The sequence below is a fragment of the Acomys minous genome (assembly GCF_964271855.1).
Source record: "Acomys minous genome assembly, chromosome: 8".
NCBI lineage: Eukaryota > Metazoa > Chordata > Mammalia > Rodentia > Muridae > Acomys > Acomys minous.
Window position 1 is genome coordinate 107,676,700 of NC_140489.1, and position 27,173 is coordinate 107,703,872.

Below are 27,173 nucleotides of genomic sequence, written 5' to 3' on the forward strand. Positions count from 1 at the left end.
CTCCTTGTTTTTAAGCCATACTCCTGTCAATAGAATTTAAAATAAATTTACCAGGATGCACACATGAAAATGTAATAATGAATCTGGTTTTTTGTATACAAGCTAAAATTAATAATAAATAATAACAAGTAATAAATAATGAAGTAAATTTGACTTACTTGCTCTCTAGTACTGCAATTTATGGTATTTTATATTGCTTTTCATCAGAAGAAAGCCTAGTGGGAATTATGTGAGAATAGAACTTAATTATTCTTTTAGCAGCTCAGGAAAACCAACAATTCACAGATCACAATCTGGAAGATTTGTCTGTCAAAATTCCAAAAGTACAGAAGTAGACAAAGTAGAGAACTTTTCTTAAAAAAGGAGAATCATATGGCATGCCTTTAAGAATACTTTCCCCTTTGTATGTTAACATTAAAAACCAATCCTTATTGTAGCATTACTTTAAAAATATATTTCACAAATTAGAGTAGTTGTCTGGAGTTCCTTGAAGCGCATGGTTTGGCTTCAGCAGGCTTTAAGCAAATATACTGTCAGAAATCAGTGTGGATACATTTCCAGCTGTTAATGCCCTAGTCACAGCAGACACTTTGTAAAACCAATATCCTGAAATATCAGAGGATTATGCATATATCAGATACCATGAATGCCTAACATTGTTTTAATTACTCTAATGAAAGAAAGCTGGGTAGACTTTAAAAAAAAAAGAAGAAGAAAAAGAAAAGAACTTGCCCATGAAAAATGTTCTGCTCAAGCCAAAGCAATTTTTTTTACAAGTTCTTTTAGAAAATCTGGAAGCATTTAAGCATTTTCCTCTTCTTTTTATGGGACAATGCCTGTTGCCCTGCCAGTGAGCCACGGTACAGAATTCTCCCTTAGGACAACGGACCCTGAAGAAATAGTTGATCAAGTGTGTTGTTCTTCTTGCATTAATGACAAAGTTTTTTAAAAAAATTGGAGTATTTGGCATTGCCTCATAAAAATAAATACAATTGGCAATTTAGGGGAGGGACATGGAAGAGCTCTTGCTGAGGCTTTCCAGTTTAATTTGGAGCCAAAGTTGAGCCATTTTGCATGGAAGGTGGACAGGAGTCACCTTGATGAAGCAGAGTGGTAGCTGTCATTGTGAAGCAGCGGAGACCCAAGGCAGAGGTTGAGATAAACCCAGTCTCTTATGCACAATCAGTGGTTTTCCATAAAGGACTTCCTTCTTCTATTTATGAAAGATGTGGAGAGTATTTAATGAAATATGACTGATATCTCTCAGTGTCACAATAGCGAGGGTAGCGCTTTTGCTTGGTAAAAATCCTCAAGGTTTTGTGTCGTCAATTGTTGAGTAGCATGCTTTTGAATGTGAGTAGCCGTGAGGATGGCAGTGGTACAGAGGATTGTTAAGATGATGTAGCTATGTGATGTGGGTGAAGGGTCCGTCATGTGGCTTTGCATACATGCTTCATACATGCAAAATCTGCATCCCTATGAATGTTATGAATACCTCTGAGAAGTTGTTTATTGATAATAAGATGACTACTGTAATTATCTTTTATAATTGGGAAGGAACCATTTAAGAGCCATACCTAGTTTCAGGTAGGTAGAGATGCTGGTTTTTTTGCATGTACAAGTTGGCAAGAGAGGGATGAAGATATATTATGGTCTGGTCATCACTGATGAAGTGGGTAGGACATTCTTTGAGGCTACTAGGAACGATACGGGACCATGGGATCTAGTTAGTCAGGCTTGTAGACAAGGGACATTTAAGACAAAGTGATCTTTGTAGGGCGACTCTGACAGAGTAAACATTTTCACCATTGTTCTCCAGAAGCCTTGTTCCTGTTCTGCGGCCTCCATAAAAATCATTAAACTTAAGTACACTGACTGTGTCTCAATTGGTCAGTTTTTGCAGTTCTGTTTATGATGAGACTCACATCCAGAGAGTTAGTTCACTTACTGTTGAGTTGTGGCACATAGGGATTAACACTGAGGCTTCCTGGTTCTCAGTCCTGTGTTCATTCCATTATTCTATCCTCTCATGGTCTCATACATGAACACATGTGAGCATGCGCGTGCGCATGTACGCGCGCACACACACACACACACACACACACACACACACACACACACACACACACACCTTAGAGAATGGCCAGTTTACCATTTACCGTTGAATGTGCTAATACTGACAGACAGGTAGAAGTTGGAGTAGGGTGTTTCCTTTGGTGTTAGGATCCCCTAGACCAGCAGTTCTCAACCTGTGGGTCGCAATCCTTTGGTGGACCTGCATCTCCAGAAGTATTTACATTACAGTTCATAACAGTAGCAAAGTTACAGTTCTGAAGTTGTAATGGGAATAATTATATGGTTGGGTAGGTCAGCACAACACGAGGAACTGTAGTAAAGGGTCGCAGCATTAGGAAGGGTAAGAACCGCTGCCCTGGATTGTGACTGACCGAGTCTCTTTCCCCAGGAGTACCACTGAGTCACGCTTTCGTTTCAGCGCTTGCCTGAGCCCATACCGGTGTGCTTTTGCAAGGGTTAGTTTATTTGTTCCTTTGGGTTAGTGATGCATTTACTTTTTGAGAAAATGTCCTGTTTCTAGCTTCAAATATTTATACTTCGTTATACATGGTTCTTGGTAACAGAATGAGTTACATACGTGTGATAAGGATGATTCCTAAGAATGTTTCTGCATTGTCATTTTAAAATGTTTCATCTAGGGAGACTGAACAGTCAGTTCTTGACATTGTACTGTCCTCACGGGGCTACCCTTTCATCTTAATTAGGGTCTTATCGCTGTGAATAGATGCCATGACCATGGCAACTCTTACAAATAAAAACGTTTAATCGGGGATAGCTTATGGGTTCAGAGACTTAGTCCATTACTGGCATGGTGGGAAATATGGCAGCATGCAGGCAGACATGGTGCTGGACACATAGCTGAGATTTGTACATCTGAATCAGCACGCAACAGGAAGAGTGACACCGAGCCTGGCTTGAGCATTTGAAACCTCAAAGCCCCTCCCCAGTGACACACTTCCTCCAACAAGGCCACACCCACTCCAACAAGAACACATCTCTTAATAGTACCATGCCCTATGAGCCTGTGGGGGCCATTGTCATTCAAACCGCCATACCCTATTACAGTCAAATATCTGAACAGTTTTGGTTGCTTCTTTCTTTCTTTCTTTCTTTCTTTCTTTCTTTCTTTCTTTCTTACTTTCTTTCTTTCGTTCTTTCAAGATAAAGTTTCTCTGTGTAGCCTTGGGTGTCTTTGACTCACTTTGTCGACCAGGCTGGACTTGAACTCACAGTGATCTGCTTGCCTCTGCCTCCCCGGGTGCTGGGGTTACAGGTTTGTGTCACCATGCCCAGCATTTCTGAACAGTTTTAACAGAAGTCTTCTCGGAGCCTATAAGATGTCCAGCCCTTTAATCCTGGCTATAGTTTTACCCAAGCTGGGATTCCACCTCCGTTCTGCTCATTATAGTGTAGGATAGCCCACAGGGCTCTGGTCCCACACCTGCCTAGTCATTCCTCATTCACCGTCACTGCACTTTGAGATCAAGATTGTTGTTCTAATGTCTCATTACTGGTCCAGAGAGGCAGGATGATCTGTGGAGCACCCCACTGCTAGGAAGAGAGGTGGCGTCTACTGATTTTCAACCAGCACTCTGCCCTTTTCTTAACACCCGTGGTTTTCATCTCTTGATGAAAAGAGACTTGACACAGTGAAGCAAACAGTCTTGGAATGAGTATCAGTTTTAATAGGAAATGCCACAAAACCATGTTCTAATATCTATAACAGATTTTCCCAGTTACCATGCCTCTAGGAAGCAACCTGAAGAGTGAGTCTTCTCATTGTCAAAAAATGATAAAAAATGATTAAAAGTTAATGATAAGCTCAGGTTGCCGGATGGTGAGTTTTGAGCATTGTTCTGGCTCCTGGATTTGTGAGGCTCGCAGGGGACCGGATATCACAGTTTAACTTCAATAGCAAAATTATGTGGTTCTCCCTCAAAATTGAGGTTAAAGTATGAAGATGCATGCTCTCAAGCAGGTTAAAAAAAAAAGATCCTAAGTACATTTCTCATTGTCAATTGCTTATTGATAATTAGCTACACAGTTACACCTTTATGCTGTCGCTTATACTTTGCATTGTGAAATAATTACACTCCTAACTTTACTAAGTCAAATAGCAATATTCTCTACCTCCTCAGCACCTTTGGTGCTGGCAACCAGCGCTCTAAACCCCATGGACTGTGCAGGCAGCCTGTGATTCTCCAGTGATGTGACCCCATAAAGATAAGTAGAGGAGTCTAAAGCTTATTTTCACCATTCAGTTCTCCAGAAGTCAAGATCAAGTGGAGCTGTTAGTTTTTTTTTCCCTTTTTGCCTTGTTTTTCATAAGTCCTAACAGGCAAAGGTTCAGACCTGGTGAAGACTCTAGAGCTAAAGAAGTAGAAACAGGCAAAGGAGAGGCCTAGGAGTTGCATCTATCTGCCCAGACCTGGCCCTGTTACAACTCTGGACAAAAGTACTTGAACTTGACTCTATCTTGCACTAGTCTGTATTTTCCAAACAGAGTCCTGTAACCTAGCAGCACATACTGACCTTAGAATCTTAACCCTGGAAGACCGCATAGAGGTCATTTGCTTTGCATTCTAGACATTCCTGAGAGATGACCCATCAGGCTCAGCTCCCACCGGAGAAGTCACCATCACCCATTAGGTAGGAGCATTTACAGTGGAAAGAGGGTCTACAGTGTGGGATGAACCTCCTCTTCCTGTGATTTTGGGTCTTCAGTTCTGCCAAAAAGCCTTCAGCACGCAATAGGCTTGTTTAATGTATCTCAACATTGCCATATGTCTCACGTAGGCTTCTCTCTGCCCCGTTCACCAGCTGATCTTCACAGGGCTGGTTGTCTGAACAGGGTTTGCCCTGCCCTTAGTTGGGTCCTAGCAGACATTAGCACTGAAGGTTATGGTAGCTTTCTGAGGAGCTAGAGCGAGTTGCTATTTGACTTGGTAGAGTTAAGTACAGGGGTGTGAATTTAACACTGGATTGCTTTACACAAAGATGTATTCTGAGATGTTTGACAGTCTTTCTCTGAGAATATTGTGATTGACTCCATGGGAGAAAGTCTTCTTGTGTTTTTAACTTGAAAGCCCTCTTTGATCCATGTGAGGCTATGTCCATGTGAGTACATCTTGCTGAGAAGGAGCACTTCTCAGTCTCAGAGCAAGGCATTCTAGCCTTGTTCTACTCTGTGTCATTTAATCTCTCCACTGTGGCCTTTCAGAATGGGAGAGACATCCCTTGGCCTGACTCCACCCTTCCTCCCATTACTTCTGCATATACTCAACTAAGACTTGTATCATGTAGTGGCCTTGGGTAAAAGCCATGAGGTATTTCACATCATGTTTCTTGCTACACGCCAAAGCCTCTTTATTTTTAAGCAGCTGATGGGACTGATAGAAAACTTTGTACCTTCTGACCATGACTTCATCCCTCCTAGCTCACTCCTACACTGTGTAGACCCAGTTTCAAGACACACACACAGAGTGCCATGGTACCACCTACGCATCCCATTTATTCCATCAAGTTGGATGACTTGTGCTGCTCTTGGCTCTAGACCTGCAAAAACAAAGACATGGGATAAAGCATGTAATGAAAACCTTGTACCTTTTTGGAGGCCCAGGAGAGGGAAATGATTTATTTTTGCCCTACCAAATAAAACATTCTAGGAATCTAAGGTGAAAATTGGATTTTAACTGCTACTAACATTTTGAGCATATAAAACCGGCAAGTGTTGAGTGCTTTGCCTGATTAAGAGAAGAGCCCAGAGTCTGGTACAAGAAATAGTTGTGTGCATAGTGGTTGGTGTCTCAAATAAAAAATAAATCCAACCCATTTATGAAACTGGAAGAAAATAGTAAGTAGATGTTGGCAGCTAGGGTTCAGCAATGCAGACCTCTGTATTTTTATTTGTTTCTTGTCATATACTCAAATCATTGTCCTCTTTTCTGTTCTGCCCCTAACCTTCATGCTTAGGGTTTAAGTTGTTTATGGGTTAGGCTCAAGGAGTTGAGTAACTATCGTGATTCAGGTAGTTTGCCTTCACCTTGATTCTTTCTCTTTCTTTATGGTGTGTGTGTGTGTGTGTGTGTGTGTGTGTGTGTGTGTGTGTGTGATCATGCACATCTGTGTTCCTCTCTTGGCCTTGGTGCAAATCTAGCTCTGGGATGGGCACATTCCCCCTTAGCACATAGTGCTCACAGCTAGCAAGGAGCTACCTACACATGGCGTCCTGCTCGGTGCACTGGTTTATAACAGCCACATAAGCAATGTTCATCCAACCAACTGGGCTGCTTTCCTCCCTCTCTCAAGAAAAGCATGTCTGTCTCATCCTACCTGTGTAGTTACTTCCAAGGTGTCATGAATGCGGTGACTTGGCCTTGCTCACTTGCTCTATGGCTCTGTTATTAGGTTCTCATCAAAAGTAGGACCAACTGAAAATGTCTTCAGTGCTAACTTATGCGCCCCATAAATGCACTTCTTGTTAGTCATGGTACTTTTAAGTGGACTGCCGGACTAACCAATTTGTTTCACAGAACACTCACAGTCCACCCCAATCCACTTACATGCCCCATGTTCCCTGGAGAATCTCACAATTTCGATCCGATCTGGAACAAGGAACTTTCAGGTGATGATGTCGTGATTATGACAATGAGTAATAAATTATAGCGATTGTAGTGATAGCTTTCTTAGCACTTACAGTGTCAGGCATAATACTCTGCATTGAACATAGATTTTACCTTTCAAGTTCATGACCATGTAAGTGCTATTATGTATTCCATGTTATGGATAAGGAAATCCATCTAGCTGTGTGTGTATGGAGTCCTGGAGCCAGAATTCATGCCCAGTCTTCTAGAGTGTCGTCTCAGTTGTTGTTTTAACTATATGCTTTTGGAATGCATATAACACTTGTCAAAAATTATTAAAATTAAAATTAAAAAACCAAAACCTTAAAACCTAAGAATGTGAACACTATGCTGTTCTAAAACCCTGTAACTGGGCTTGGCCTTCTCTGATGTGGTTTTGCTTTATAATTTGTGTATGTTTTTACTCAGAGCCTCAGTCAGAATGAGACATGCCTGGACCCAGCAGGAAGGGAAAAAACCCCCACTGTCCATGGACACCAGCCAGGCTATGTCAACACCTTGTTGTCCTTCTTAGGATCACCATTTGCCTTGACTTTCCCTCACTGTGCGTGGCCCCGTGTTCTGGGGTGTACATGCTAATTTCTGATGGGCCTTCCCATAGCAATTGCTCCACTCTGCATAAGCGAGCATTTATAGTGTGTTCTGGTTGGGAATATAAAGATAATAAGTCATTAACACATATGCACTGGACTGAAGCTGTTAGCAGTGGACCTGTGTGGAAGTATCTTTGAAATAAAGGACAGGAACCATATACTGAGGAGCCAGTGCTCAGGCTCATGGTAGAAATAAAGTTGGAGGAAAGAAAAATATGCACAGAGAGAGAGAGAGAGAGAGAGAGAGAGAGAGAGAGAGAGAGAGAAGACAAGGCATTCAAAAAGACCTGAGTTGTTCAGACAATAAAGACTCCTTTTCCAAGCCTCAGTAGATGCTCAGAGGTGGAAGGCAACAAAACACTGCCTGAAGTGGGACAAGAGATGTCTTCTCTATCTTGCCAGGGGATAGTGACAATGTTGCTGGAGGTCGTTAGTTGGTAGAGTTATACGATCAGATTTGTTTTATAAAAGATGACTCTGGAAAGCATTTGAATACTTTTTTTTTTTGCAAAGTAGAGGAAGACCTTAGATACTCTACATTTGTACACAAGAAAAAGATGTGGGACATAAGCTTATCCTGTGCAGCTGGAAAGTAGGAGTCAAGTGAGCTTCATTGCTCATCTGGTCCTTGGATGGTCTTGCAGGACAGGATCTATTTTCTAGGTAGTTCTAAGCAATGTCAGTACCATGCCTGAGTGGTTGACAAGGCATCTCACCTGACCTTAACATTTGACAATATTGAACCATAGTTCTAAGAGTATCTGTTCTGCCAGCTCATGTGCGTCTTGCTTAAACTCGCCAACCCCTTTGTGGCTTGGCTGATCTCCCTGAGCATTAGTCTCTGCCAGAGCTGATCTGGCTCGGGCTACACTCATTTCTTAAATTGCCCTCTGTTGTCCTGTCCCTTCTTGTCCCTCTTTAGGTTCTGTGATTCCCACCCGTACTTCACAGCTGATTCTATAGTTTTACGGCTACCCATTTCAGTCCAGTGCATGTCCATCTTTCTATCCAAGTTCACAGGGCACATTACAAATGATTAATAAATGCAGAACAGAGGAACAATGAGTGAGCAAGCTAGTGAAGGAACATTCGGGCAAGCAAGCAATTGCTGTCGAGAAACCCAAAAGCTGACATATATTGTCCAGATGAAGGAGCAGGGTACAGTCAGGGCAAGTCCAGGCAAGTGGTAAAACCCAAAAGCATGGACCTGTGCCATTGCTTCAGACTTTAAAAATGCAAAGGAATTCATATGTGGAAATGTGCTTATCCACTGCAGCGTTGTATGATTCTGCCTTAGTATTTGGCCTCAACATTTTATAGCCTTTCTTTTCCTCTGTAATTGCACTGTATCAAGGGAACTGTTGATAAAGTGACTGTGAAGCTTCCCAGCTCTGGGGCTGTGAGCATCCTGCACTCAGTTAACCTCCCCATTTCACACCTCATTGCAGTGTGGCAAGGCACTCCCTGGCCTTTCAAAGCAAGAGGACTGCTGTGGGACAGTGGGGACCTCCTGGGGCTTTAACAAATGCCAGAAATGCCCCAAGAAGCCATGTAAGTGACATCGCATCATTCCTTTGCTGGTTCATGGAACATACCTCTTTTCTAATGATGAGTTTTAGACCTTCAAGGAAATCTCGGGCTGTGTTTCAGAACACAGTGCTACAGCCCATATTGCTAGAAACACTGCAGGTCTGTTAAAACTTTCATACCAGTTCTCTTCCTCCTCCTCTTCCTCCTCCTCCTCTTCCTCCTCCTCCTCCTCCTCTTCCTCCTCCTCTTCCTCCTCCTCCTCTTTCTCCTCCTCCTCTTCCTCTTCCTCCTTCTCCTCCTCCTTCTCCTTTTCCTCTCTCCCCTCATCCTCCTTAAAAAAAAAAAAAGAAAAAACAGTAATCAGTCACTTTCTGTAGCTTAATTACTTATGTGGAAGAGGCACTGTGAAGAATTAATGAGTAAAAATCAGCTTCTCTGGCTCGGGGAATAGGAAATAAATGGCTTTTAAAATGGTGAACAAATGTTTCTAACCCTATAAAAAGTCAATATAGCTACTATCTATTAGGCTAGACTCCTTAAGTGAAGACATTGTTAGTTTCCACAACTTACACATTTCACCACACTGCAGATCTCAACCCTCATGAAAAGGAGCTCGGATGAGGAGTTGACTGGTTAGTGATTTGTGGAGAAGAAATGGATAATGAAGGAGCCAAATATTTTCCCTTTTTTCCTTAACACCACTTTTGTACTGCCCAGTCACCAGCGCCTGCAACTCCAACATTGTTTTTGTACTGCCCCAGTTGTCCAGGGACTGCATCGCCAACATGCTGTGATTTGCCCTCAGAGTGTTTTACAGAAAGTGTTATTTGAATAAGTCCGGGTTTGCACCATTCAATTAGCCGGCTTCTCTACAAAAGATTGTAGCTTTACTCTTTGGATGTAGCATTAACTCTGACTGACAAGTTTCAGAGAAACACTTCTTAGAAAGGCAGTACTAATTTGTTTTGGGTTGAGTTTTTTTTTTTAATTCTTCTGATCATCCCCCAAAAGTGCCTTTTTCCTTCTCATTCATCAGTCTCTGTCTCATAAACCTGAAGACTTTTTATGACTTCTCCCCTGCCCCCTTTAATCTTATAAGAGACATCTCATTTGCTTCAGTCAGACGATTTTTATTTCTTCATCTTAATTGTTGATTGCATTGGGTCTCACTTGTCTTTAAAACATTTTTAGATGTATTTATGTTATACTATGTGTATGCATGCCTTGTTTGCATGCATGTACCTCATTTGTGCCTGGTACCCACGGAGTTCAGAAGAGGGTGTCAGATCCCCTGAAAGTAGAGTTACGGATGGTGTGAGCTACCATGTGGATGCTGGAAACCGAGCAACAAGCGCTCCTAACTACAAAGCCATCTCTCCAGCCCCTCACTTGCCGTCTAAACCTTTTTGTTCAATATTAAAAAAAAATCTCTCCCTCAGAATTTCTATTCTACCTCTTTTAGACTATTCTCCCAGTACAGTAACTTGTTGTAACCCCACCCCTTTTTGTCATTTGCACTTCCAGTTTCTCAAACATACAGGCCCTCTGGTTCCCTGAAGTTGATTTCCTTACGTTTGTTGACACTTCAAATTTGGCATTTGTTAGAGGAGGGCTAATTTACAGAAATTCCTGCTAAAGTTTGTCTTACATACATTCCCCAAGGTGACTGAATAATGATTAGCAACATAGATTTCCAGGAGGCTGCTTGAATGATAAAGATCTCCCCTTACTTAAAGACCTGTTTACCTAAATTATTTTGGTTATCTGATTTAAGAGATCTCTGGGATATAGTTGGAATTATTCAAAGAACATAGTGTTTAGGGTCGGGGTGATACAAACTTGACTGCCACTGTTGTCATTTGCTGTTGAGTCACTGGCCAGGAATCTTCATCTAAATTGTTAAACAAAACAAAACAAAAACATGGCCATCTGGTTTGGGACCATGCACTCTTCATTTGTCATATGTGTTTGTCTAATAATGTTGTGGGTTTCCCACTGTTAGGTCTAAGGATGAGGATGAGGGAAGATCTCCAACTTGGGCTCTGCTCTGTTTCTATTTCTTAATACTTTCCCTTGTTCCTCTTCGTTTTTCTTTTTTCCATTTGCTTGCTTCTTTGTGTCTTTTCTCTATGATAGCTATTTCTATTTTTTTCTCTTTTCTAAATTTCAAAGGCTCCAAGAGTGACTCAGATGTTACAGGTAAAAGGATGCGTATCGTCTCTCCCCACCCGCACAGTTTAGTTCCTAAGGCCATTCTTGACCTTTAGTCACTTGTATCTAGAACTGCATCATCCCCTGGGCATGACCTCTATGCTTTCTATGGTGGTGTTAGCTCTACAGCTCAGGATTGATGATGATTTCAGTTGAATGGGAAAGGACAAAGTTGCTCTTTTAACAAAACACTGATGAAAATAAATTCATCGGCTCACTCATTTGGTGTATGGATTGAAGAGATGGCTTTGGTTTCAGGGCAGTGGGGATGATGAACAGAGCACACTCCAACATCTTGGCATTTATTCTGCTTGTTGTTTATAGTGACTCACCACTGAGAAGCACACCCAAGGTCACATTCCTCTTTAAATCTTCTCTTCCCTTGGTTGGTACTACTCTTTAAATTATATTTGTGCTAGAAGCAAGCAGACTTTCCTTGGCTACTATATGTGATGGTTTTGTGTTCCATCTTTTGTTTTGTTTTGTTTTTTTCTCTCTCAAAATAATTCAAACTTCAACTTTCAAGTGGCTTTTATTTAATGAAGTTTTTGTTTAGCCACATGCAAAAACCTCTCACTGTTGATTTTTTTTTGCTATGAAAACTTAACTTTAAATCTGTAAATGATTTCATTAACCAGTCTGTCATGTATTAGCAATGTGTTTAGTGTGAACAAGTCCCTTGCCTTCACACAGTTTTAGAGGAAAATTAGCATAGACTCCTAAGCAGAGGAAAACTTTGAGAGATCATCTGGTCTGGCTCTGGGCCTTGAACAGACTGTTAAATATGATCATTTTGTCATTGAAATACTCACAACTGAGGTCCCAGTTTCTGTAGGCACCATGTCAGTGCCTTCATTATATGGGACAACACTGGACATGAGGCCAATGGATGAATGGACCAACTTCCAACGCCAGCATTTCTCCTTTTAACCTGTCATTCTCTGAAATGAATCACTGTAGAGGAATGCATCTTATGATAGGAATATTTAATCACTAATTGGAAGATAATATGAAACAGTCTTGTGATTCAGTTAATACAATAAAGATTTGCTGGCAACTTCCTAGGACTATAGCTATTGCAAAATAATAGGAAGTATATTGCAAACAAGAGTAAGCAATAGCAGTTGTGGAGCTCTTTATTGGTACTGATAGCTTGTGCATGGTAGGGGCACTGGTGCTGTAAATGGCAGCACATCTAGCAATTTCAGATCCTAAGAATTTAAAACTAAGCATATAATGAATGTCTCCCCACCCCACCCCCCACTTACAGCCTATCATGGATATACTCAAATGATGGAATGCCTACAAGGATACAAGCGGGTGAACAACACCTTTTGTCAAGGTAAGGTTATGGGATTTACTGATGTGGACTTCGTGGGTGCTTTGGCCTTTTGGGACCTTGAGCAACTTTAGAAGTTGTTCTGCCACATGATGCTCCTGTGTCCAGCATGTGACCGTTACATGGTGAGTGGATGGCTCCCTGTTCTTTCCTGGTAGCTAAGGGCATGCTGATGTTTAATGTGTGGTTAATAGAATTACCTCCTTACTCCTTAAAGTTACTGGAACCCTTATTTTTTCCTAACTTGTGGCAAAGCCCTGGAGGTGTGTGGATGGCACTGAGCCGACCCTGGATCCCCATGCTGCCTAGGTCATATGGATGCATGGGTACCCGTACCTGCCCCCACTTAGCAGAGGTAGTTCCTTGATGACCCACCATTCACAACAGAGTTCCCCTTTCTCCTCCCATGAGATATTGCTACCCACCTCAAATTTTGTAGGAACTAAATATGAGCATGAACATTGGTCCCTTCGGGAGCCAGAAAAGCTAGAGCACTACGTGTGAGATGCTCTGAGTACGTCCGCTTCATCTTCTTAGTACAGTAAGGGAGTTGTACGTACTAGGAAGACCTCAGAATTCATTTCGTATTGGCTTATATGTAAAGAAACTAAAGCCACACACACACCGAGAGGTTGAGTGTTTTTGTGTGGCTGAGTAGAGCACCTACTTTAATACTCATATCATCAGAGTCTGAATTAGTTATTCAGTGGGATCATTGCCAAGAGTCCTATGACAGCGCTAGGATTTCTTCCTACCTAGTCCTGAAGTATTTTTTTTACATTGTGCTTTAAGATTTTACTTACAAGTGTGTTTTCTCAATAGATTTTGATTGCCCCCAAGTTAAGTGCCTTACTGATTAATGAACTCGGAGCCTAGAGCTCAATGCAGATTAAAAATAGTATGAATTGAGAAGTGATTGCTTTATTATTGATAAGAGAGCTATTATTGGTTTATTTTAACTGGGACAGTGGCTGAGGACTAAAACTAAGATGTTTTTAGTAACTCTTCATAAATTCTGTGTCTACCCACTAAGCACTGAGTCCAGAACTTTATAAAGTGGTAAACAGGTAACCAATTTTCTTTCTTTTGTTCACTATGTAGCCAAGGCTAGCCTAGAACTCTGTAAGACTAAGGCTGGTCTCAAACTTGAATTTTCTAAATAATTAATTAATTTTATTCTAATAACCTTATTCCATCCCAGTCATTTATCTGGTACGATGTCTTTATTCAGCAATGCCTGTTAGTCTTTCAAATGCCATTGTGAAGTAGATAACGTTATGCACATATTGCAGATGGAGACACTGAGGTCATAGAGGTCAGGTAACTTTTTCAGTATGGGCTACACATTAAACTGGGTGGACTGAGGCTATTGACAGCCATGCTTTACTGTTTGGAATGGGGGGCCAACACATTCTGTATATGGAGTGAGAACTAACATTAGCTAGCAATTGTGTCCTTAGAAACTTGCTTCTCCATTCAGTCTTCAGATGGGCCCATGTGATCTGGGCTGGTTAGTCTGGCTTAGAAACTGATACATAAAACAGAAAGAAGCAACAGCGTTGGCAACACTTAGATGATTAATAATAGGGATCCCAACCTCTACTACACTGCACAGCCATCTGTGTGTCTACACCCACCATGGCCACAGTGCCAAGTTTACAAGTACTTAAAAAGTATTCCTAATAGATACTAGCTAATTAGAACAGAAAGCCTGCTATCTGGTATGAGAGTTGGTAAAGAGCAAGGCCATTAATTTGGCTCTGTTAAAAACAAAAAAGATTATTTTCTTTTGTGTCTTCTAGCTGATTCAGGATGGACAGTGGTTTTTATGTTTTAAACTGCATCCATGTTTGGTAACACACACAGGCGCGCGCACACACACACACACACACACACACACACACACTCACATGTTAGGGGACTGTAAGCTGAGAATGGTGGTAAATGACTATACCCTCAGCACTTGAGAGAAGGAGCCAGGAGATTGGTGAGTTCTAAGACATAGTGGGCTATATACAAAGATCCTCTCTAGGGAAAAAAGAGGAAGGAAAAAATGTAGAGGTGAAACTTTGCAGGCCATCATTTTAAAACTGGAGAATTCTCCAGAAGCTGCTCGAGGATTTTCTATTTTGATCTGTTGGTATGGCCAGATAATCTTTAGCAAGTGTGGTTCATGCTGAGGGAATCCTCTGATGGTTGGTCAGTAACAGTAGATCCTGGCTCATGTCAGTCTCAGGAGGAGGCCTGCAAAGCAGTATTGTGCTTTCTGGCAAGGATTCTGAGTTGAAGTATCAAAGAACATTCTATTTCATGGTGCCTCAGGAAGACACTGCTAAATTACACAACAGGGAAGTCTGACTAATGAAACAATACGGGTTCATTCAGCATACCCACTGTAATTGCTGTTGAGAGCAAGGCTTAATTTCCCTCCCTTTTGATATTATTAGTTGGCAAAATGAAACAGAACTTTCTCGAATTACGTATGTACACTTAGGTTTTCTAAAGCCTTGAAGCTTTTTGATTTTGTTATCCCCAACAGCAATTCAAAAGGAACCCACTAAGCATCCAATCATCTGTGCTTCCCACATTGTCCTTTCAGTCTTTAGTCCTCTCTGTTTACAAAGCACATTTAAAATTAAAGTGATTAACAACTAAAATGACATTATTTCCTTCAATGAAGAGAATCCGTGTCCCGAAACAGCTTTTACCAATATGCACTGAGTAACAAAGAACCAACTGAATGCACGTTAATCTGAGAAGCCTTCAAATCTTTGCCCTTAAAGATTTTTTTCCTCTCTCCTCGAGTGATTCAGTAATTATCTTTTCAAGACAATGATTTATTACACACACACACACACACACACGCGCGCGCGCGCGCGCGCGCGCGCGCACACACACACGCTGCTCTGAAAACTGCCCCTCTCTCCTCAGCATGATGGAGTTGGTATAATCTGTTTCATCTTTTGTAGCAAGCATTCAGCCGTCTTTCCTGGTGGATCTAGAGTGAGGTGCTTCATCTGCCATTTGATTGTTTTCCTAATAGCTTGATGTAGAATGAGAATGAAATGAAATAGAGGTTTCTAGAAATAGCAGAAAGGATGCTTACCATCTGATTGAACCATCAGATGCTAAGTACTTCCTCTCCTCCAACAGTGTCTTCAGGCCTCATCACTCTATCATGAGAGAAGAGGATTTACGACTCAGATGTGTGGGTTATGGTGGGATGTAACTCAGGAGGTAGCATGCTTGTCTGGTGTCTTTGACGCCATGACTTTGATCCTTAGCACCATTAAATTGGCCATGATGACACCTGTAAGCCCAGCACTTAGGAGCTCGGGGTAGAAAGATGAGTGGTTTAAAGTCACGCCCATATCTATAGTGAGTTAGTGGCCAACCTGGGCTACATGAGACCCTGTCCCCCAAACCAAGTTAGATGGAAGTCTAATTTTGCTAAATAATTTTTAAACACAAACATCTTATGACATCTTTAAAATCACTTTCCAGTTTCATGACTTTACAGATGCAAAAATCAACAGAACTGCTTCTACCTTAAAAAGACCTGCCCAGCCAGGAGGTAGTGACACATGCCTTTAATCCCAGCATTCAGGAGACAGAGGCAGAGGCAGAGGCAGGTGGATCTCTGTGAGCTCAAGGCCAGCGAGTTCCAGGACAAGCTACACAGAAAACCCCTGTCTCAACAAATAAACAAACAAAAAACCCACAAAATAACAACAAAACACCTGCCCAAATGCTGCAGATTGTGACAAAATATGTAACTATAAGATACCTTACAGTTTTTATCACTGATGTCATGCATGTTAGTTTTTCAGGGATAGTCTTGAAAACCTTTTCAGTGACTCACTGTCCCACAGTGTTAATTGCTGGGGTAATCCTGAGCTGTACAGAAAGTTTGTCATGAGCTGTGTGTCATGTCTGTTCCTATACCTTTAGACCATGGTTACAGTAGTTTGAGTAAGCAGGATGTAGTTTGTTTAATTCACTCTCCCAGCTCACTGAGTTATAACTGACCCAGGATGCGCCTCTTAAAGGAGTTGCCCATGGCCCTTTCTTTCGTTATCGCTTTATTATTATACTGGTTGTTTGGCTTTAACAAAATAAACAAACAGAACGGATACATTCAGGCAGTGATACCCATTGCCCAAACTTCCACTGACTGGCTTCTTTATAGGTAAAATGCTCCCCACAATGTACCTATGACCAAATTTTATTAGTCTAAAAAAATAACTTGTACACTTAAAGGATTATATTTGTTAAATGAGACTCACTTGGTGATTATGTAGTATATAAAGCAATTGCATTTAAAATGTTTTATGAGTGTGTAATCCATGTGTGGAATGGTGTACAGATACAAAGGTAGAGTCGCGGATTGTCTAGTTCAACGAGTTATCAGAGAGCATACACCTAGGTGAACAAATAGACTGTATCTCGTACCCTAAAACTGCCCTGTTTACCTCCTGGAATTTCACTTTCTTCCTCTATTCCAGAAGTAATCAGAGCTCTAACTCTTGCAACCATAGATTAGTTTTGTATCTTTAGAAAATGTTCAAGTGTTATGTATTTAAAATTAAACAAAACCTTTTTATTGGTTCTTTGTGAATTTCACATCATGTACCCCAATCCCACTCATCTGTCTGTCCCTTTATACCCACCCTCCAGCCTTGCAAGCTCCCTCCACAACAGAGCAAACAAAAATCTCATTATGGAAGCTATAATATGTCACAGTGTGTCCACAGTATATTCTTCTTTCTCTCAAATGTTCATTACAATGACTGTTAGTCGGATTTAAGGTTTCTGGCTTCTGCTATGCCATCAATACTGAAACCTCACTGGCCTCCTCCTGGATATTTTGTTGTTGCCCTGTGTCACGGAGTTCCTGTAGTTTTGGATCTGTAGAACCAGCCCCTTCATGCGCTCCTGCAGTTCATCGATATGGGGTAGATGTTGGGGTGGGCCAATTCAAAGCCCTGGTTCTGGGCCTGAGAGATATCTGAGCTGGTAAGCCTGTTGGCTCTCCCACTCTCATGTCCTTCGGGCCGGCTCAACTGCAACTCCCCACATCCCTTCACCCCACACCCCAAAAAGGGGAAGTGAAGGCCCTGCTCTCCCATGTGTTACAGCTGGCGAAGAACAAGGCCAGTTAGTTCTCCGACTCTCATGACTCTGGGTCCAGCTCTCCCACCTGCCGTAGATGAGGAGGAATGATGGAATGGAAGTGGGCATCTCTCCCTAGTCCATACCAGCACCCAGCAGACAAGAGGCAGGGCCACTTCTCCTGTGCTCACATCCCTGGGGCGGACTCACCTGCAACCCCCACACCCAGGGACAGCTTTACTGTGCTGCCCAGGTAAGATACAGGGCCCTGCTCTCTCAAGTGCTGCATCAGATGAAGGGCAGAAGGAACTCTACTGCCTGCCATAGGTGGCAAGGGGCAGAGATGGGGGAAAGTTATCTCTCCCTTACTCAGGCTGCCGCATGGAAGGCCATTTGTGAGGCCAGCTCTCCCACACTCAGGCCATCACTTTGGCCCACTAGCAACAACCCTCCACCCAAGGGTCAACTCTATTGTGCTGCCCAGGAGAGGTGCAGGGCCTACTTTTCCAAGTGCTGCTGCTGGTGAGGGCCAGGGCCAGCTTTCTGCTCTCATGCCTCCAGGGCCAGCTCTCCCATAATGCCCAGGTGAAGGGTGGGGCCAGGTATGCACAGTCCTCTGACACTAGCATACGCCCAGGCAGTAGCCCAGGCATTTGCCTGACCTTTAGTGGTAACAGACCCCTGCTGCTGCAGAGCCACGAACCTAGATGTGGCCCCCAGTGGCAGCATAGGCTAGGATCCCTCCATGGCCCCAGGTGGCATCATTGGCTGCTCACATCAGGCCGTTCCTCACTACCTCAAGTCTTCAGTTCTTCCTCTCTTCATTGTGCCCACATCCTTTGTTTCTCTTTTTCTTCCATTTCTCCACCATTTACTTGCTCCTCTTAGAGGTGCCCAGGGTCTCTGAGTGCCGGGGGTCATCTTAATAGTGGTCTGAGGAGTGTTATGCTCTGCTCATGCATTACAGCACTGGGCAGGGGCCATCTCAGGCATGGTCTGTCATCCCCCCCCCCAGGGCTGCATGGTGACGGTCATCTCAGGCTAGCTTCCTGTTCAGTCCCCGTGGTGTCAATCTGGTGGTTGTCTTGGGCTTACTCCTTACCCAGCCCACCCGAGTGGTTCCTTGCAAGAGTTGTCTGTATCCTGGCCAGAGGCTGAGGTTCCAGGCAAGGTTCTTCTAGTCTGAGGCTTGCTCCCCCTCCTTGGAGCCCATCTGGTCCTGCCTGCCATTGGACTGGTGGTTATCTCAGGCCAGCCTTTTTCAGGGAATGTTAGGTTACTAATCATTTGGCTGTTCATAGGTCAGAACACTGGACTCTTTTTCTCTCTGCCACCTACTGACATGCCCGTAACACAGCAGCCGCACCACAGGGCTGTGTGTGTGATAGTGTTCTCCTTTAATCCCTGCATCCAGTAGGCATTTTCCAGAATTCTATATTTTTGTTCTATCTAGGTAATAGATCGTGAGGTTCTCTGCAACAGTGGGGCTGGCAGAGTAGCATCCACCTTTAGCAAGAGGGAAATCCAGTGCAGCATGGTGTAATATCTGTTGTTGGTTCAAACTTCAAGAGTCTGACACCAAGCAGTTTATTTTAGACACATTTGTGTACAGTACAATTTAGGGAGGAAAAAGGTTCCCTGGTATAACATGGTCCTGTGTGCACAAGGAGGCATGGTTACATCGAAACTCTTCTCAAAGTGTATGTGTCACTTCTTCCATGAAGATGGGTTCTAAAGGTAGGTTACATGTGTTATCTCAAGGGTCTATGGGGGAGGATCTGGAATGTTCTTGATCATACAGATAGTGCAGAGGCCATCTAGGCTGTTACCCACCTCTAGTCCTGGTTACGCTTGGGGACTCCAGATAGGGCCTGGCCCTAAAGATAGCACAGGGGACACCTAGGTTATTTGGTTTCCATTCCCAACCTTCTGCCAGAAAACAAGTTATACATTTTTTTTTCTCTTGAAAACACAATGCTGCATGCATAACATTTCTGTGTTCTCTAGTGCTGTCTGTGAGCACAAGGACCTTTGTGCTCCCAATAAGAAATTTTCTGACATTAGTTTTTTTCCCCCAGTGTTGGATATCAAACTAAAGGCATTGTATATACTAGACAGTCGCTCTGCCACCAAGTTATATCCCAATCCCTTAGAGGATCGTTCATCTTAGGCTAAGTTATATGATGTAGCCAGTATTCACCCACTTAGACAGTTCTTCCTTCTTGAAATACACCGAAAGTTAGAGCTATGCCGGCAGTCAGGATAGGCAGAAGCTTTAGCTTTCAATAAGGGAAGAAGGATGTAAATCTTTCTGTGAGCTATATGCAGCTCCACTAGTTCTGCTGACATGACACAGAGCTGTGTAAACCTCTTCCCTTTGCTTTTGTGAACTGCTATCCTGCCCTAACACAGCAGAGAAGCTGGAGATAGAAATGTGTGTGTGTGTGTGTGTGTGTGTGTGTGTGTGTGTGTGTGTGTGTGTGCGTGCAATGGTCTAACTGTTCCTGATGAGTATGAGACCCCACGGACTTTCAGAGACCGTGGTGGCCTTGCAGAGAAGGAACAAAGAATCAATTCAGTTGTTTACCTATTTTGCTTCTTAAGCTGAGTATTAAAGAATTTTTGACTTAGTCTGAGTACATTAAAGAAATGTGGTTGACCCCATAAAATATGAGATTTTTGATCTCTATTGTATTTGGCAAGGGTCCATTACTTATATTTTATAATCGAGTTAGGTTTTCTTCTTGAATGTGTGTGGTGCTGGGAGAAGGTTTTCTTAAATAAGGAAAATAGCCTTAGGGATTGAAGTCTGGGTGGAATTATAATTCACAATTTGCCGGTCACATTTCATATGGTTGTTAAACTTTGGCCTGATGCCACTTTTGCTTAGAGTGGTCCTTAAGCTTGTTGTATGTGGATGTAACATGTTCAGTTTAACCTGTGTTTCGTCCCTCATCTGCCTGTGGGTCTCCAGTTCTTCTCCATCTATTTTGAAAAGCCAAAGATAATTTGGCTACTCCAGAAAGTCTTTTGAATGGTTGCTCATACTATTAATTTCTGAAGCACTAAATGAAGTTGTAAGTTATAAGCTTTTTAGGTTTTGATTTTCTTTTAGCATAAAAGCTATACACCAGCTACATATTTCTCAGGCTATAGCAAGGTGGAAGACAGGGTGTCAAGGGAAAAAAAAAAAAAGAACATAGCTATACAGTTTTTGCTGTAATAGTTTGCCTATGGCTGTTGAAAATTTGTGAATTGAATCCTTCTCAAAGTTTGATTTATGCATTGTAGTGAAGCAAACCAAACCGTCCTAATGTTATACAGCCAGCTCCTACCTCCACCTCATCCTGTCCTTTATACTGCCTTACTTCACGATGGTTTGTTATGCGCAGCTGAAACTTTCAGTGCATGCTGTAAGTCTGGACAGAGCAATCTTTTGCCAAGGGGATTATTTTCAGGATGTTCAGTGTCTCTGGTATCCATCCGCTTTGCATTTCCCAGTCCTCATGGAAGCCAGATGCTCTCCAAGCAGGAATGGATGGATCGCAGATCATCTTCCCATTGATAGATATGGGTAGGGTGGCTCACTCCTGAAATCACAGAACTCAGGATGATGAAACAGGAGGATTGCTGTGAGTAGGAAGCCAGCCTGAGCTACATAGTGAATTCTAGGTCAGCCTGGGACTACAGAGTGAGATCTGATTTCAAACAAAATAATGCAAAACCAAGGGAGCCACCGTCCCCCTCACCTATAACACTTCCTGTGAGTGTTTGCGTTTTAGAGGACGAAGGTTTACAGTTAAATGACTGAGAAGTATATAAAAAGGTGTTGAGTGTCAGTCCTCATCTGAGGACAAGAGACTAAAACCATAATGACACAGCACTGCACTCTGCCAGAATGACTGAATTTAGTAAAGAGATGGATATTAACTTGTCAACTGGGAGTGGAAATTGGCATAACTCCTGGACAACTTCTAAAAATAAATATAAGCCTTCTCTAGTGGCCTAGGAAGTTTACCCATAAATACATGCTCGATTCTGTCAATATCTATAAGTGTATATGTAGGTAGACAATTGAGTGTGTATGTGTTTATACACATGTTTTATGAATGCTCACAGATCATTGATAATAATAGCCCCAAGGGGGAAATAACAAATATAGTATGTTAATGGTTTTGTTTGGTTTCCTCACAAAATAACGTATAATGCACAATAGAAAGACTGAGGTGCCAAATGCAACAACACTGAAGAACTTCATAGTAAAGAATAAAACAAGTTAGACAAAATAAACAACATTATTCATTTAATGTGCATTTCAAGAATAGGCATGGTGACAGCAGCCAGAATAATAATCAGTCATGTGTGCAGGGATATCATCTAGGAAGGGACTTGGAACAGTTTTCTGAGGCAATGAAAATGTTTTAAAATCAATTAATGAATTATGTACATGTCCCTGTGTGGGTATGTACAGGTGCCTTTAGAAGTCAAAAAGTATTGAGTCTCCTGGAGTTGGAGTTGAGTAGCCAGCAAGGGTGCTGGGAACTGAACTCAGGTCCTCTGCAACAGTAGTACTCTCTTTTAACCTCAGACCCATGTCTTGAGCCCCTGTGGAAATGTTCTTAATTGTGCCCTTGGTGGTGACTTCATAGTATATACACACCTGTCTTTCTCTTGTTTGCTTTTTAAAAATTTTTTGAGATTGTATTTTAATTTACAACATGTCTTTCCTCCCTTTCCTCCTTCCAAATCCTCTCACATACCTTTCTCTGCTTTCCTTCAAACACATGTATTTCTTTTGGAGATGTGCTGGCTTAGGTATATACTCTTGTCTCCATCTCTGAGTGTTAGAATTGCAGGCATGTGTCAACACACTTGGGTACATATAGATGTATACTTCAGATAGAGATACTTTAATGTAGATAAAATAAATAGAAGGAACTTCAAAAAAGACTGAATTTCTAATCATGATGCAGAAAACAGGCCAAATACGAATCAGTCAGTTGCCTAAAGAACCAGGGCTCTTTCCAGCATCCTTGTGTTCAGGTAGGCCATGCTTCAAGGTCCCTAGGGTCAGTTGGGGCAGTGGCAGTTGGGGTGCTGGTAGCCCAAGATGAACAGAGTAATGGAAGTCAGGAGAGTCTTCCATGGTCCCCACTCTCTACTGCCTGTTCATATCTACACTTGTAGGTCTCTCAGTCCTTATTACTTGTTTATTTTGAACTCTTAGTTCCTATGTCCTGAGGCATCATGGCTAAGGCTGTGAGCCATGCTTAGGAGGTCGAAAGGAGAGGTGTTGCAAAGGAGTACAAGGCAATTGTTATACAGGAGGCATTTATAGTTCAGAAGATGGAGGACCTTCAACCTTGACCTGACAGCCAACAGTGAGGCTGGGATAAAGATGTATTAAAAACCCTGTAACAAAGGAAGGTTCTGACTCCCAAGAAATGACCATTTCTTGCATTGTAGAAAAGCCACTGCATAGGAGAAGAAGGCTGACAATTATAGCCAAATAAAGACGTGAAGGAGGAATAGAAGAGTGGCGATTTTGTCCAGTGTTTCTGATCGCGACTGGCTGGCTACCCAAACCTCAAGCTTTACTTGGATCCTGTGATAAGGCCTTTGCTTGTACTGTGTAAGCTCCAGCTGGACTTGGCACTCTTCCTGGTCCTTCATGGTGGTTTTCTTAAGAAGAATGAGTTATGGGAGAATATTTTCAGTCATATGCCACACATAAATGACTGTTACAGCACAATACACAGCCTGATAAAGAAAAAGAGCATCAGGTGCTGGGCCAGGTCTTGTGGGTGTATTCTAGCTCTTTCCAGATTCATCGCAGTTGACAGTCTCTAGAGCTTATGTAACAGATATGAACTAATTTCTCATTTGTTCATCATGCAACAAGTTGCATTTTGTTACTGATGCAAACTAAAAACACTGTTCAACATCCAGCATATACTCATGAACGTGTCCTTATGGAACCTAATACCTCATTCACTGACTATACAAAGTGAAAAATTTTAGAAATAAAATGTTTTAAAATGTGTAGCTTAGAGAAAAAAATATATGTAATGTAGATGACTTCCTAGAAACTCTTCCAGATTTATGTTTAAATAATTTTATTTATTTTGTTTTTTTTAAAGACAGGGTTTCTCTGTGTAGTCTTGGCTGTCCTGGACTCTTGTAGACTAGGCTGGCCTCGAACTCAGAGAGATCTGCCTGCCTCTGCCTCCCAAGTGCTGAGGATAAAGGCGTGCTCCACCATGCCCGGCTAAATATGTTCTTAAATGATGATTTATCAGGGGAATATTTGACTTTTTTTTCACAGAAGAATACAGTGGATTTATTAATTAAAATAGTTTATAAACTCCATATTAACAATGTACAGAAGAAAGGATTTTCTTTGAACACAAAGTGGTGACCTTCTTCAATACTGGCCAAGTAAAATTAGGTATCTTAACTTGCAGGCATCAAGCAATATATGCAAAACCAAAGAATCAATATACCAGAAACTTCAGAAAACTTTTATGTGAAGATTGTGTAATACTTTGCTATCATTTTGTCCAGTCTTAACTTAGGAAATTAGTAGTTTAAGACCTTTCATAAAAAGATTGCAGAAGACTTCTTGATGGAAAGACATAAATATTACTTGACATAGAAGTGCTAAGAGCCAACATCTGTAAACTGTTAAGCTTCATAGCCCACACTGGAGCAAATAAAAATGGCTACTAGTTTTTCATTTTTAACTTATTCATTCTCCCTCCTCCACCCCCACTGCCTTTGATTACCTTTACAAGTGACTATGTACTCTTTTTTTTTTTAATTTTTAAGTCACCAAAATTGTGTCTTCTACATGAGCTAATCTTGATTTTCTCTGCAACTGGCCCATGAAGCAGTCCCTCTGTTTCCAGGGAAGTATCCCCTTTCACTTTATTCCATAACCTTCCGCTCCTGGGTATTTCTGCTTAGGTATCACCGTATGACCTTGAACTGTGAAACAGAGTTCCCCATCTTCTGTCATTCTCTGTTTATAAAACCTTTCCTCTTTTCTTAGACCAAAGCCCCCAGACATGCTGGAGTCCTCTCCACTGCATTCTAGGCTTGGGTTGCCCAGTCGAGTGCCAAGCCTTGTCAGTTGTTCTTTTTAAAAATGAATCGTGCCCTCCTCGTCTTCCTGATGAAGGTCACTGTCGCCCACTTGGCTCGTCACCCGCCTCCTACTTGCACCACTCCTTCAGGTTCCTGTCCTGTGTTCTCATCAAACCACGTGCTGGCCAGGTGGACTGCCCTGGAGTCTGTCATGGACACCAATGCCTTCCTACTCAAAGCCTTTCCATATCGTTTTTGTGCTTTCAGTAAGATGGAATCCAAACCTAGCCTGCTATGTAGCAACTCTGTCTCTAACTATCTTCCGTTATCGAAACTGTTTTCCATGCAATGGCTTCACTCCCCGTTTCCTGAGTTCTCTTCCCCTGGCCAATCTCTGTGCTCATGATTCAGTCTCCACCCATGTGAATATTTCTTCCAACCCAGGCCCATCACTGCGCACGCACACACACACACACACACACACACACACACACACACACACACACACACAGCTTCTACCCTGAGGAACTCTCACCTCCTCCCCAACACTATCTCTAACCTCTTTCAGTGGCTCTTGACTGTCTATGTGGGTAATTTCAGAACTGAAGGTCAGTTTCTAAGAGTTCTAGTTTGGTTTGGGTAACTTACACTGTTCTTTACTGCTTTAGCGGTTCACGTGTTCTCTGTGCATCTAGGCTGTCAACGCCTCCGGAATGAGGATTGTTGCCTGACTGTGCGCTCCGCAATGCTGTGCACGTGTTAGCACAAAAGCTCTGGGAAGATGGCCCTGTTGGCCAGTTTTGTTCACTAGTACATTTCCAGCACCTAAGACGGAACCTGGAGAATAGTGTGCGCATCAGAACTAGTGACACAACTGCAGATGTTGAATGAAGATTCTGCCATTTTAATTTTCTTTACTCCTACTGTGTTCTCCCTTTGTTTACATGAACTGAGATTGTTATCGTGAGTCAGAAATTGAGCACGAGTACAGCCAGAATCTGCACACCGGATGTGGCTGCTCCTTCTGAAAGGCGTTTGTTTTCTTGCAGATATCAATGAATGTCAGCTACAAGGTGTATGCCCTAATGGTGAGTGTTTGAATACCATGGGCAGCTACCGGTGCTCCTGCAAAATGGGATTTGGGCCCGACCCTACCTTTTCAAGTTGTGTCCGTAAGTAATAATCAGTTTGCCTTTTTATATTTTTGATCATCTGTCTTTGGGGGTTATCCAAAAGAAGAAAATACTCAACTAGATACTGAAAATATTGAAGAAAATGCCATTAGTAAAAACAAACAACAACAACAACAAAAACCCAAAACAAACAAAAAATAAAAACAACAAAGACAAGAGAAAGAGATCAACCCAGTATGGTAAACTATATCCATGTCCTGGGAACTTCTCCAAGATGCATTTTAGCTCCATTCAAAAATACTTCACGCTAAAACTCAGAATGAGTATACTCATAATGAGGGAACAAACTTGGATAAAAATTAAGAGTTTCCTAGGTTGTGGTGGCATATACCTTTGATCCCAGCACTCAGGAGGCAGAGGCTGGTGGATCGCTGAGTTAGAGGCCAGCCTGATCTATGGTGCAGAGCCAGTTCCAGGATAGCCAAGACCACACAAAGAAACCCTGTCTCAAAAATGAAGAACAAACAAATAATGAGAGAGAGAGAGAGAGAGAGAGAGAGAGAGAGAGAGAGAGAGAGAGAGGAGGAGGAGGAGGAGGAGGAGGAGGAGGAGGAGGAGGAGGAGGAGGAAAAGAGTTTGTTGAAATAGGTAGATCATTCCTTTGTGGTTCTGGGAGATAAAAACAAATTTTTTCCTTCATAAATATTTAAGCCTTCTTTAGGCTAAATCAAGCTTCGCCTCAGCTTCTGCCTTTAATTATTGCAAGTCCCAAGTCACCAGAGTCTGTTTTTATGAGGTTTCACTGTACTTTCTTAGTTGGAAAAGCCTGGAAAATCATTCTGATGCCCGTGCATTTCATATTTTCTGGCTCTGCTCTGAATCTACAAAGAAACTCTAAAGTGACTCTGCTGGTTTGGGGAATATCTCTGGGGTTTTCTTTCCTATATAGTAAAGGCAAAGGTTTCCTATTTCATCAAAAGGCCCCCCCTCCTCATGAAAATGTATCCTGTATAGTCATTTGAGCATTTATATGATCAATATAGATCATGCAGTCTGACAATTAGCTTGGGTGCACCTGAAGTAAAAAGCCCTGAAAAGGATAACCTGTGTGTCCATGTGAATGTGTGCATATGTGTGCTGTTTACATGTGTGCACTGTGCCCAAGTGTGTGTGTGTGTGTATGTTTTGTGTGTATGCGCGTGTGCATGTGCGTGTGCGTGTGCGCGCGCGCGCGCGCGTGTGTGTGTGTGTGTGTGTGTGTGTGTGTATACAAGAGGACAACCTCAAATGTCATGCCTCAGACACCAATTATCTTGCATTTTTGGGACAGGGTCTCTCATTGGCCTGGAACTTACCAAGTAGGCTAGACTGGCTGGCTCATGAGTCCCAAGGATCCGCCTGTGTCCACCTCTTTGGCATTGGGATTCTAAGAGGTGCCACACACCTGCCC

The 27,173-nt window shown here is 42.2% G+C and overlaps 1 protein-coding gene across 8 annotated transcripts in view; it reads left to right on the top strand.

Moving 5' to 3' along the window:
- The window catches only part of LTBP1 (latent transforming growth factor beta binding protein 1), a 381,021-nt gene that overhangs the window by 227,842 nt on the left and 126,006 nt on the right, over nucleotides 1–27,173 (top strand). For all 8 annotated transcript variants that reach the window (XM_084793790.1, XM_084793789.1, XM_084793788.1 and 5 more), the window contains 3 exons: nucleotides 8,761–8,863; nucleotides 12,324–12,395; nucleotides 25,640–25,762. In XM_084793790.1, the coding sequence (XP_084649916.1) occupies nucleotides 8,761–8,863; nucleotides 12,324–12,395; nucleotides 25,640–25,762 (298 nt within the window). The remainder of the gene's footprint in view (nucleotides 1–8,760; nucleotides 8,864–12,323; nucleotides 12,396–25,639; nucleotides 25,763–27,173) is intronic.